Genomic DNA, 13522 nt, shown 5'->3' with positions numbered 1-13522 from the left:
TTTCCCCGAAAATAAGACAGTGTCTTATATTAATTTTTGCTCCCAAAGATATGCTAGGTCTTATTTTCAGGGGATGTCTTATTTTTCCATGAAGAAGAATTCACATTTATTGTTGAACAAAAAAAGAAGAACATTTATTATATACTGTACAGTAGTTGTCATCACAAACCAACATAACCAGACAAACTGTGAATCCTATTAAGAATTTCTTGTCACTACCATTATTTCCATGTACAACTGGTATGTACAACATTTACCAATTCTGCATGCTCTGGTGTTCTGATTGGCAGGCGCTGGGCATGCTTCCAAACAAAAACCTTGCTAGGTCTTACTTTTGGGGGAGGTCTTATATTTAGCAATTCATCAAAACCTCTACTAGGTCTTATTTTCCAGGGATGTCTTATTTTTGGGGAAACAGGGTATTGCACAGTCAATACAAAAAGAAACTAGGAGTCTTGGTAGATGACATGCTGAACGAGGGTCAACAGTGATGCGGCAGCTAAAAAAGCCAATGCAGTTCTAGGCTGCCTCAATAGGAGTATAGTGCCCAGATTGAAGGAAATTTGGATGGGTTTGGACTATGTCTTCCTGCCTGGCAGAAGGGGGTTGGACTGGATGGCCCTTGGGGTCTCTTTCGAGTCTGGGATTCTATGCTTTTCAGCTTGATCCCTCCAGATGTTTTGCAGTGACTGGCTGCTTCCTTTTTTGCCCCGTGGCTGGATTCGGCTGATGCCTGTGATGGACGGCCTTTCGGGACGCCACCACACTGACGCTTTATTTGCACATGGAACAGATGGCGCAGTGGCGTCACCAGCGGGCCATATGACAAGCCAGGCGAAGGGAGCGCTCATTGACACGCTATCAAATTCCACTCATTCACACAGGAACATGCACAAGTTGGCAGGTGAGCGACGTAATGACGCTTTCCCCACCTGGATCCCTCCGACATCCATTTCAGCCTTATAGATGGAAGGAACAGTCCTATGGAACCCTCTTCTGTCATGAAATGAGCCCATCGTAGGCGTTTCGGGTGCTTCCGCCAGGCCTTATCCAAGCTTTAATCACTTTTTCATTTTTATGTGCTGTTAATTTTTCACTGAAATAAGGCACTTCAAGTTCCAAACTGGGAAAAAGCTGGAAATAATAATCACCAATATTTATTTATTATTTATTTACAGCGTTTATATTCCGCCCTTCTCACCCCGAAGGGGACTCAGGGCGGATCACATTACACATATAGGCAAACATTCAATGCCTTAACATAGAACAAAGACAAGACAAATGCAGGCTCCGAGCTGGCCTCGAACTCATGGCCTCTTGGTCAGAGTGATTGGTCTCAGCTGGCTGCTCACCAGCTTGCGCCACAGCCCGGCCTCATCATATTCATCGTCATCATCATCTTGCATCCAGCTTTGAAGATAGACCTCAGCACTCTATACATTCTATATGATAGAATCAGAGTTGGAAGGACCATCCAGTCTAACCCCCTTTTGCCAGGCAGGAAGACACCATCTAAGACCTCCCGACAGATGCCCATCCAACCTCTGCTTAAAAACATCAGTGTCTGACAAAACACCAGATATTTATTATTATTATTATTATTATTATTATTATTATTATTATTATTATTTATTTACATCACTTTTACCCCGCCTTTCTCCCCAAGGGGACTCAAAGCAGCTTACAATAAATAGGCAAAAATTCAATGCCTAAAAACAATGTAAAAACAACAATTCATATACAAAAATCTACAAAACAACAATTCATATAAAACAGATACCATTGCAAAATAAAATCACATTATATAAAATTTTAAGCATTTTAAGCAGATACTGTTCTTGAAGATATGGGGGCCATACTGTATAACATAAAGGTAAAGGGTTAAAGGTTTTCCCCTCACATTAAGTCTAGTTTTGTCTGACTCTGGGGTTTGATGTTCATCTCCATTTCTAAGCTGAAGAGCCGGCATTGTCCATACCTCCAAAGTCATGTTGCCGGCATGACTGCATGGAGTGCCGTTACCTTCCTGCTGAAGCGATACTTATTGATCTACTCACATTTGCATGTTTTAAAACTGCTAGATTGGCAGAAGCTGGGGCTAACAGCGGGAGCTCACCCCATTCCTCGAATTCGAACCGCTGACCTTTCGGTCGACAAGTTCAGCAGCTCAGCGATTTAATCCGCTGTGCCACCAGGAGCTGCCACTGTATAACATACATGTCTCCAAAAGCCACTCCTTTTCCCTTTGTGGTCTTGACAAAGTTGTGGTGTCTTGCTTCTTTCACCCCCTATAGTTGGGATACAAACTCCTGCTCTGAGTCCCCTGCAAGGGTGAGAAGAGTGGGATAGAAATAAAGCTAATAGCAACAACAACAACAACAACAACAAGTCAAAGAGCAATACTTTTGCCATGTCTTGAGTGTTATCATTCTGGTGGGCTTTTGCCAAACTTGGCACCAAGGAGAGGGAAAGACGGTGTGTTTCCATGATGCGAGTCTCATTTATTTTGCTTCCCAGCCAGGCGTGTGACAGTTCCTTCCTTTAACTTGTTTGCTTGCTTTGTGCGGGAGGCATCCTCATCATCATCCGCAACACCTCACTTGCTGGGGAAGAGCTTATTTACCTTCATGAACTTAACACAGTGTCTTCCTCGTATATTAACTGATTGGAGATTGAACTTGCAAATACCACCTCGGAATGAGTTTCTAATCAGAATCTTACATGCTTCCTTTTTCTCCTCATGAACAGGGAGGCCGGATTCTGCAAACAGCCCCTTCGGCTACCCTTCACCGAGCTTCACAAGCCGATCCACTCCAAGCCGGTACATTGCAAGGTGGGTTTTCCTCCCAAAGAGCATTCAAATGAGGGGGTTCTTCTGGAGACAGGTATGTCTCATGATTGTTTTGCTCAATACCTCCTTTGCCTGGGCAAAACAAAGACTTGGGCTTTCAGGTGAGAGGAGGAGCCAGGCAGGCAGGCCACTTCACTTGCCCAGCAGATGCATCTCATCCTCCTCTTTCTGTATTCCACTAATATCTGTTTCATCTAAGCAAAAGAAGGGAAGTTTTTACTGGGAGGAACAGGAACATGCAGCAAATAGGAAGAGAAGAAGAATCAGATTTGCTGGGTAAATGGTCATGTGAGGCCAATTCTTCTTCTTCCATTTTGCTGCATGTTTCTGTTCCTTTCGGTCTCTCCATTTGCCTGAGTATAACAGATCCTTGCAGAATCCAGGAAGACGAAAAGGAGCCGAAATCTGCAGGGCAAGGGAATTGACACCCAGGACCTGCTCCTGCTAGTGGTCATAGTCTTGACGTAAAATAAGATGGGGATTGAGCTGTATGCTGATCTGTTTATTGAGCCTAATACACCCTATTTTGACAATAGCTTTTTTCTGGGCTCTGCCATTTATGTTTTGCTAGAAATGCTGTAAATACATTATTATGTGCCCAAGGCCACCAACCTGATGTGACCCTGGGAACATCCTCTCAAACAGCAAACAAGCTCTGACTACACTCTGCGCTGGTCAGATAGACCTCAGAGAACTTACTTAGGAGATCCCTCGTAGCTCGAGGATGATGGTCCTCCAAGTGTAGTGTCTTGGTGGTGGATGCGTAGGTAGCTGTGGAGCCCTATTATTGACCTGCATGTTCTTCTGCAGTGAAGACATCGGTTTCTAGACAGAAGGCAGTCCCGGTCAGGGTTGGCTTGACGCACCTTCCTCTTGGCACATTTCTCCCTTAAGCCCTCCACTCGTACCTCTTTGAATTCTGCAGCACTGCTGGTCACAGCTAACCTCCAGTTAGAGCACTCAAGGGCCAGGGCTTCCCAATTCTCAGTGTCTATGCCACAGTTTTTGAGGTTGGCTTTGAGCTTGTCCATCAACATTATGTTTCCCATTCTTGAGCAGGAAGTGCAGTAACTGATTTGAGAGACAGTGATCAAGCATTCGGACAATGTGGGCAGTCCAGCGGAGTTGATGGTGTAGGAACATCGCTTCAATGTTGGTGGTCTTTATTCCAGCATGCTGGCATTTGTCCGCCTGTCTTCCCAAGAGATTTGCAGGATTTTTCTAAGGCAACGCTGATGGAATCTTTCCAGAAGTTGAGTGTGAGGTCTATAGGCGCTCACGTTTCGCAGGCGTATAGCAGGGTTGGGAGAATAGTAGTTTTTTAAACAAGCACCTTGATATCCCTACGGATGTCCCAATCCTCAAACACTCTCTGCTTCATCCAGAGAAATGCTGCACTTGCAGAGCTCACGCGGTGTTGTATTTCAGTGTTAATGTTAACTTTAGTGGAGCGGTGGCTGTAAGGGGGCGGAAATGGTCAACATTAAGCTGTATTCCTGGCCTTGCAGAGGGATTAGCTGGTGCCTGTTGTAAGAACACTTTGGTTTTCTCGATGTTCAGTGAGAGGCCGAGCTTCTCGTATGCTTCTGCGAAGGTGTTTAGAGTGGCTTGTAGGTCTTCTTCTGAATGCGCACAGACTACGTTATCTACCTCAGAGAAGGATGGCCATGTATGCATTAAATATTGCTCATGTGCAGTTTGTCTGTGTAATTCTGAAGTTCTCTAAAATGCTGACACTTGGAATAAGCTTTATCTCCTTGAGTGCAATGAGTCGATTGGACTGAAAGTGTTCCTGGGCTCAGTAGTTCCTTTGGCCAAAGTTATTGCTTGCTGTAAGTTTGCCTTCTTGCTGAGATTCAGGGCTCATCCTACTGTGAGTTCCTCCTAGGAGATCCTCCATAGGGCTGATATTTCACTCCTATACTTTAGTAACGTTTGACCAAGTTTTTGAAGCTGAGGTGACCTGTTTGTGTCTCTTCCTTCTTTTAGCCGAGCTGTACAGCGTAGCTTGGCTATCATTCGCCAGGCCAAGCAGAAGAAAGAGAAGAAGAAAGAATACTGCATGTATTACAACCGCTTTGGAAAATGCAACCGCGGTGAGAATTGCCCCTACATCCATGACCCAGAAAAAATAGCGGTCTGCACAAGGTATCCTTCCTTTTTCAATTTTCTGGCTCATTGTTATTCTCCTTGTTGTTGTCATGACTGTCTCAGTTTTACAGTCTGCCAGATATTATTGACTGGAGTCTTGGACCAACAATTATTGTATGTTCGTTATCCAGAATTCTGAAATCCAAGAGTCTAAACTCTGAAATTGTCCACTTGGGTGACTGTGAGAATGACACTCTTGCTTTTTGATGGTACAGTGTTCACACACTTCGTTTCATTCACATAGTTATTTAACATCTATCTATCTATATATATATAAAAGGATAATGGTGTTGCTCCACCGGGCAAAACAACAAAACTAAAGGCCCCCCAACCTAGAAAATTGACAACACAACCCCTCATCCACATCTCTACGTTCTTACGCTCAACAAAGGATCCCCCCCCCCTCAAACAGAGAAACACCCACTCTTTGAAGGTCCAAACCCATTCGATACTCCTCACTCTTTCATCTCAAAACACAAAATAAAGAGCAACACTCTGAAAACAAAGGAATTCCATCCAGGAAACAATCAGGCCCACCTAACACCTCCCAACAAAGGATTCCCCCCCCCCCCCCCCCAAGACACGGAACCACCTAAAAAAAGCCACAGCAACACATGGCCAGGAACAGCTAGTATCTTATAAAATTACATTCAGGCTATGTGCATAAGGTATATATGAAACAGACATTAATGTCATGTTTAGGCTTGGGTCCTATTTCCAAGATATCTCATAATGTACATATATGCTAATGCTAAAAAAATAAATAAATCTGAAATCCAACACACTTTAGGTCTCAAATATTTCAGAGAAGGAATGCTCAATCTGTATATCCAAGGATACAGACTTCAGTGAAGTCTCATTAGATAGTGTGGCACATCCTGAGTCACTTTTTAATCATTGTGCTGTTGCAATCCTATCTCTTACTGTTTCATTCAGATGTTGGTATTGGTGGTATATCCCATCTTAACTGGAACTTAAGACCACACACAAAAAATAAAACAGATACAGATACAACATAGAAACATACAGAGAGTTATTGTAAATGTGCAACTGAACCAACAGTACAATTAAAACTTAATATTTGGATTGGTAACCACTGGAAGATGTGTTGGTGAAGGCTTTCATGGCTGGAATCACAGGGTGGTTGTGTGTTTTCCGGGCTGTATGGCCATGTTCCAGAAGTATTCTCTCCTGACGTTTTGCCCACATCTATGGTATATACCTCACAACTTCTGAGGATGCCTGCCATAGATGTGGGTGAAACGTCAGGAGAAAATACTTCTGGAACATAGCCATACACAACCACTGGAAGATGTCTAAATAATGTTAGGTAAGAATCTTGCCTAAAATCTTGGGAAGACATTGCTGCTAGTCAGGGTGGACCATACTTGACTGAGTGGACTATGAAAGTCTGTTTGGATGAACTTATGGGTGAGGTAGTTCCCCATGTTTGCTCCTTTTTGGCACAGACATCTGAAGGGAAATTCTATAGAAGGTGGAACCAGCTTGTTTTCAGTTGCTCCTGAGACTGGAGCACAAAGCAGTGGATCAAAGTAGGAAAGAAAAGAGATTCCCTCTGGATAGTCATCTCCCAGAAATGCTGTATTTCTGAATTCCTTCTTACATGTCACCTTAACTTCCTTCATGTTTACAAGTTTTACTCAGTTAACTTTGCCCAGTCCATTGTATGATTTTATTGCTGTTTTATCATGTGTTTTAAAATGATTGTGATTTTATTTTATGCCTTTCAATTTTATTTGTGTGTTTTTTGTATTTGATACTATATGCTTGTTTTATATCTGTGAACTGCCCCGAGTCCCTCTGGGGTAATGGTGACGGGGTATAAAATTATTATTATTATTATTATTATTATTATTATTATTATTATTATTATTATTATCATTATTATCATTATTATTATTATTATTATTATTATTATTATTATTATTATTATTATTATTATTACATGTCAGACTAAATGCCCCTTCCAGACCCTTCTAGTTTTTATGGTTTTGTGACATATTCAGACATTTATTTCCCTGCAGAACCCTATTTAAGCTCTCTTTCTTTCTTATCTGCTCAACAGGTTCCTTCGAGGCACATGCAAGAAGACCGACGGATCATGCCCGTTCTCGCACAAGGTTTCGAAAGACAAGGTGAGACCGGCTTAGCTGCAAACTGGCTCTTGAGGGACTGGCTTTACAAGCGGCTGTAACAGAGAGATTGCATTTCCAAGCGTTTCAAATAGCATTCATTTGGAAATTGCTTGACAAAGCTGTTTGGGCTCGTAATGGGACCTCTTCTCATAATGAGAGCAGAGTGCACCTCTTTCGCCAATTTAATGTGTCTGTAGTTTTAGCGCGTTAAGCAGTCCCCGCACCTGGGACTCTTTGCCGCATGACTAGCACTGGCTGGCCTTGGAGGGAAGCGCTGCTGCAGCCACACATGTGGCTACTGGGCTGAGGCATGTAGTGGCCAGGGGTGAAGGGAGGGGAAGGGCCACCCAGGCTAAAGACAGCCAATCACTAGCTTCTGTCTCAGCCACATCCTGTGCAAGTTTGTAGTCCTCATTAAGGACTTAGGTAGATGAGGTGCCTGGAAGGAGAAAGCCCTTTCCCTATTGGCCTCTCTGTCTGCCTCTCTTTCTATTCTATCCTATCACCTTGCTTCTTAGGACACACCTCTTTCTATTCATAGCACATGGCAAGGCTCAGAGTTTCCCATGTTCTTCTCCTGCAGAAAGAGACAAGATTGTTGGGACTGGACGAGCCGTTAAGCTCTAATCACCCTCTTTATGAGGTAAATTCCCATTAAAATAGCAGAGTAAAAATTGCAGCAGTGAGACTTACGCGGTGTGAGTTTTGGAAGGCCTCTTTGTCATCAAGAAGGCAAAGGGATGCAAAGTTAGCTTTAAAGTTTAAAAGCATTTATTGAGGTAAAAAGAAATCCACTGATGGATAGAAAAGGTTCAGACCTAACTAGCTAATCTATCCTGTTCTAATACACATAGATGGATTAAAATAACAAAGCTCTAGATAGCTACATCTTGACTAATAGAGGACAGAGGTGCGTCCTCTCTGGAACAAAGCAAGAAGCTGGAATGGAATGGCGACCAATCTCGTGGGTCGCTTCTTCTCTAGGGCCATAAACATTCCAAAAGCCAAATTGGGGGAAGTTACATCAAAGCCCTAGGAGAGATCACATTTCTGAAGCATCAAAGGGTAGGGTTGAAAGGACAGGAAGGAGGAAGCAATAGTAAAGCCTAATCAAAGCACGCATAGGACTGGGGAAGGTGTCCCTAATTCTTTTCTAGGCTTCCTATCTAACCATAGAGACTTAAGCAGTGCAGGATGATATTTTATTCCAACAAAGATGTCTGCTGTGAGTTAGTTAGTTAGCTATCTGGTTAGGCTGTTTACTTTCCAATCTAGATATGTAGTCCTTTAAATAAAGTGTTTTCTAACTTTTTTTAAAGCTTGACTCTGCTCCTGTATCGCTTAAGCTCAATCACTCCACTGTTGGCATTAAAAGCGTCTGGTCTTCTGCTGCTGCGGCTTTACCAATTTTGAATCCTTTTTCCTTTTTAAGAACTACCCCCAACACAAAGATGACACAGAGATAGCATTGTTGCCATTTTCAGTATTTCTCCCCAGTTCTGTGATGAATTAAAACATAAGCCCTAGTAGCTGACTTGTATTTGCACCATGGCTATGTGTTTCAGAGACATGTGTAGGTCAAGAGAAAAAGTTAGTTGCAGATTTCTTAAGAATGTGCCTGATAATTCTCACTAATTCTCAGCTGTCTCAAAAGAGATTCTTGCCTTTACTCATTTCCATGACTGTGTCTCTGAACAAAAAAATATATGAAAAAATGAAATTCTAGCAATTTCGACATGTGCTTGCATGGCAAAGCAATATTAGGGAGACATTTAACAGATTTTAACTTTGAGATTTTTTATTCGACAGCTGCAACAAAAACAAATTAGCAACCTGTATCTTTGTCATATTCTTTTGGGCCATGTTCAGGTTCCTTACAAATGACAGTCTACTTCTTGCAAACAAAGCTGTTGGCTGCTCTTTTAGGGGAAAGATGATACAGTGATAGGGTTTGGATTTGACAGAGGCAGGGTAAAGACATTGAGCTAAGGTTTGGATTTGACAAAGATAAGGTCAAGATATAGGGTTAGGGTTTGGATTTGACAGGGACAGAATAAAGACCTAAAGTTAAGGTTTAGATTTGACAAAAATGGGGTAAAGATGACACAGCGATAGGGTCTGAGTTTGACAGAGGCAGGACAGAGATAAAAACTGGAAGAAAGGCAGGGCATCGGAGAGAAGAACAAACAAGGAAATCTCCCCCACTGAGTTTGGAGCTCCGGTCTGCAATCTCAGCCGAGGGACCTGTCTTTCTCTGTCTCTGCTGAACCTGGAGCCCATTTGTTCCTGGTGATTTATAGCCGAAGGGGAGCCCGCTGCCCGGAGCAAGGGGTGACTTCTGCACCCGCTCCGTAGCTTCCTGTTAACCTGGTGATTACCAGGAAAGGTGGTGTTAGCCTCATTTATCACAGTGCAACCCAAAGGGAGCTGCTGGAGAGTTAATTCCTACTGAGGAAAACGCTTTTTCTGCTGCGCTTGGACTTTGCTGTCCGCCCAGCTTTGCTGTATCCGAACAAACCCTTCCTTTTCAGAGGCGGGTTCTCTCCTGTTTCCTTATGCACTGACTACAGAGTCAACATTTCACCCGCAGGCATGACTACCTTGCCTCCCGGCTACTGGGAAGGCTGACTTTTCTAGCCTCTAACTGGCTTGGCAGTAGAATGATACCTTCTGTTTCTTATATCTTCCTTCCCAAAACAGTGGGATGTGAACAATCTGTGCGTGGCGGCATGGTGTGTAATCTTCTCCTCTGCCTGGTCAATGAGGCAGGCCTTTAGCATCCTACAGCATCTTACCTCCACAGCAACACAGAGACATAGCAGAATAAGAAAGTCTCTTTGAGTGTGATATTGCCATCTGCAACATTTCTTAGATGAAAGTCGGGACATGTGTATCCTATCCAGGCAGCATCAGAGTCTGGCGAATGTGGCAAAAGTTATTAATGATGAAGAACACACATGTTAGCAAAATGTTCTGTTTTGTCTTTCAAGAACAGCCTTAAAACAATGTGGTAAGTAAATGAAAACTGCTTTACTTCAGCAAAACATAAAGAACAGCACACTCAGTGGAATAATGCAAAAGGAAGCAAGGAAGTCTTAGGGTAAACACAGTTCTTAAGTCTCTGATAAATTCCCAAATCAAGTAGCATTCTTACTTCAGACAAAGAAACAGCAATAAATCCTTAGGAGCAGCAATAAATCCCAAATGCAGACTCGAAGCAGGCACAAGGGGAGCGAAGGCTTAGGCATTAGAATCAATTTGTTACCAGCAAATGCTTCTGATTTATAGCCCTAAATTCCCCTATAACTGCTAGGGTGATTCCCAATTACTCAGCTGCATTCTGGCAGCTAATCTAGCTGAACGATGTCTCTGCTCTGTTTCTTTTTGCCTTTCCTGAAATGTGGGTACTTGCAAAATCTCCTCCTCAGATTCCAACTGCCCCTGTGAGTCATGAACACTTTCCTGCTCCCCTTCCTCTTCTGAAGAAGAGGAATCCCTAACATAAAAGATGCAGTGGTTTACTTCTACCTGAGCCCACTGGAAAGGGCAAGTTTCCATCCATCCCTTCCTTTCATCTTCACTCCCCCAGGCCATTGGATTAATTGAATACCAACTATTTTTACACTTTGAGCTCAGTTTGCAGCAACTGAAATAAGATGAGGATGAAAGGGGAAAGTGAGAGGAGGAGAGAGAAACTGGGATCGCCCAAGGATCTCCTCCTGTTTTCTCAGTGGCATATGAATGAGTATAAACGAATTGTGAGCAATGGGTTCAAACTGCAGGAAAAGAGATACCATCTAAACATTAGGAAGGACTGTATTGTCGAAGGCTTTCATGGCCGGGATCACAGGGTTGTTGTATGTCTTTCGGGCTGTGTGGCCATGTTCCAGAAGCATTCTCTCCTGACGTTTCGCCCACATCTATGGCAGGCATCCTCAGAGGTTGTGAGGTATGGATAAAGTAAGGAAAAGAAAGAATATATATCTGTGTAGAGTCCAGGGTGTGGCAAGAGTCCTTTGTCACTGGGAAGCCAGCATTAATGTTTCAGTTAATCACCCTAATTAGCATTGGAAAGGTTTTGTCTCTTGCCTGGGGGCATCCTTTGTTCAGTCATTATCTGTCTTCTGCCCTCAGAGTGTTGGTTCCCATCTATTGTTTTGATTGTAGAGTTTTTTAATATTGGTAGCCAGATTTCATTCATTTTCATGGTTTCTTCCTTTCTGTTGAAGTTGTCCACCTGCTTGTGGATTTCAATGGCTTCTCTGTGTAGTCTGACATGATAGTTGTTGGAATGGTCCAGCATTTCTGTCTTCTCAAATAATATCCTGTGTCCAAGCTAGTTCATCAAGTGCTCTGCTATGGCTGATTTCTCTGGTTGAATTAGTCTGCCATAGATGTGGGCGAAACGTCAGGAGAGAATACTTCTGGAACATGGCCACACAGCCCGAAAGACATACAACAACCCATTAGGAAGGACTTCCTGACAGTAAGTGCTGCTTGATGGTATAATATGCTGCTGATTTAGGGCATGGCAGAGTCTCCGTATCTGGAAGTCTTTAAGCAGAGGCTGGATGGCCATCTGTCAGGAGGGCTTGGGTTGTGTCTTCCTGCATGGGAGATTGGGTTAGACAGTATGGCCTTTGGAGTCTATTCCAACTCTATAATCCTGTGAATCCATGAACCTTCAAAGTGGAAACAATCAAGATAGAATATGTGTTGGTGGAGTCTCCATCTTTGGAGGTCTTTAAACAGAGGCTAGATAGTTCAAGTTCTCCTAACAGATGGCTGTGTTTCCTGGATGGCAGAATGGGGTTGGACTGGATGGCCCTTAATTTATTTATTTATTTACAGCATTTGTATTCCGCCCTTCTCACCCCGAAGGGGACTCAGGGCGGATCACATTACACATATAGGCAAACATTCAATGCCTTTTTAAACATAGGACAAAGACAAACAACATAGCTCCGAGCGGGCCTCGAACTTATGACCTCCTGGTCAGTGATTCATTGCAGTTAATTGCACTGGCTTGCTCTCCCATCTGTGCCACTGCCCCTTTTCCAGCAGAAGTGCACCGTGGCAGAAGTGTGCACTTCTGGGTAGACCAGAGACCCTCTCCCACCGGTGCCAGTTCTACAATCATTAAAAAGCAAGGGGCTTAATTCCTTTGTCATCCCCTGCTGAGCTACTGCATGTCCAGTGTTAATTTGGAGGTCATGGCCCTGCTGTCTCACTGTGACCTCCACCAGTAATAACTATAGAGATATTTAACGTGATCATTTGTACAGAGATTTTAAAAAAGACAGAAGTCAGGAGCTTTCCAGAAGGAGCTGACTTTCCTGGCCGGACCTTTGATTGCTCCCCGTATTGCGCAAAGGCACAGATCTGGCTTGAGAGCATGAAGGCTTGCCATATATTGGGAAAACTGGCCGCGTCAACACACCCGGGAATAGCAGGAGAATTGGGCTGGAGTTTTGATCCAAATCCAACCACTACGGGCCTATTTATTTATCTCCCCCTCCACCCCAGGGACCCTTGTATCATAGAATAAAACTCTTCAGCATTTCAGATCAACATTAACCAACTCATTAGCAAGGTTATGGGGAGAGAAAGCAAAAAAAAAGAGAGAGAGAGTGAAGTGGGAGACAACTTCACAGCTTCCTTGCGATTCTGGAAAGTTTGTCAGAAGTTGTATTTTTTTAATGAGTTTCCCAAGCATCTGGAACTATGGGAGCTTAGAGAGCGGAATGGCCTCTTTTTACTCTAGAAGAAGGGAAATGAGGGCCAGGCTGGGCCTTCAGTAGTGGATGAGGGTCTCTGCAGTGGGGCGATCCCACTTAAGAGACCCTCGTCCACCACCCAGAGTCCTTTTCCATTGAATTTGTGGCTTTTGCGTGGAAGGGAGGCCAGGATGGAAGGTTAGCAAGAGGCTAGGGCCGGGGCTGAGCCAGTCTGCTGTTCCGACAGCTTTTCCCCTTGAGGGACTTGACAAGAATCAGCATTTTTCTCCCTAATAGAGCTTCAAAACTCTGTTGTGAGCAATTTGGAAATTCACGTTGAGTTTCGGGTTCATTAGCTGCCGGCTCGGGAAAGGCATGTGCGCGCCTTCCGAAGCCGCCTTAATATGGCCGCGGCCGCGCACTGGCGCCGTGCATTAATGTTATTGTTATTTGCGTGGACATAGCGGGGTGCAAACAAGGTTAATTGAAACAAGAGCGGCGCTTCCTCTCGGTAATGGCGCAGCCTTGACAGCTGGGAGGGGTTGGGTTTTTGCATAAGAGCGGGCTTTATTATCCCTTTTTATTAGAGCTAATTTGATCTCTATATCAAAACCTACATTAAGGGAATCATTTACGGTCACGCCACC

The 13522-nt window shown here is 43.6% G+C and overlaps 1 protein-coding gene across 2 annotated transcripts in view; it reads left to right on the top strand.

Moving 5' to 3' along the window:
* zc3h3 (zinc finger CCCH-type containing 3) overlaps nt 1-13522 on the top strand; it is a 310944-nt gene that overhangs the window by 215920 nt on the left and 81502 nt on the right. For both annotated transcript variants that reach the window (XM_062979914.1, XM_016997937.2), the window contains exons 6-8: nt 2749-2833; nt 4841-4999; nt 7089-7158. In XM_062979914.1, coding sequence (XP_062835984.1) covers nt 2749-2833; nt 4841-4999; nt 7089-7158 — 314 coding nt within the window. The remainder of the gene's footprint in view (nt 1-2748; nt 2834-4840; nt 5000-7088; nt 7159-13522) is intronic.

The sequence above is a fragment of the Anolis carolinensis genome, chromosome 4 (assembly GCF_035594765.1).
Source record: "Anolis carolinensis isolate JA03-04 chromosome 4, rAnoCar3.1.pri, whole genome shotgun sequence".
Lineage (NCBI taxonomy): Eukaryota > Metazoa > Chordata > Lepidosauria > Squamata > Dactyloidae > Anolis > Anolis carolinensis.
The sequence above is the reverse complement of the archived record's forward strand: the minus strand, read 5'-3'. Positions and strand labels throughout refer to the sequence as shown.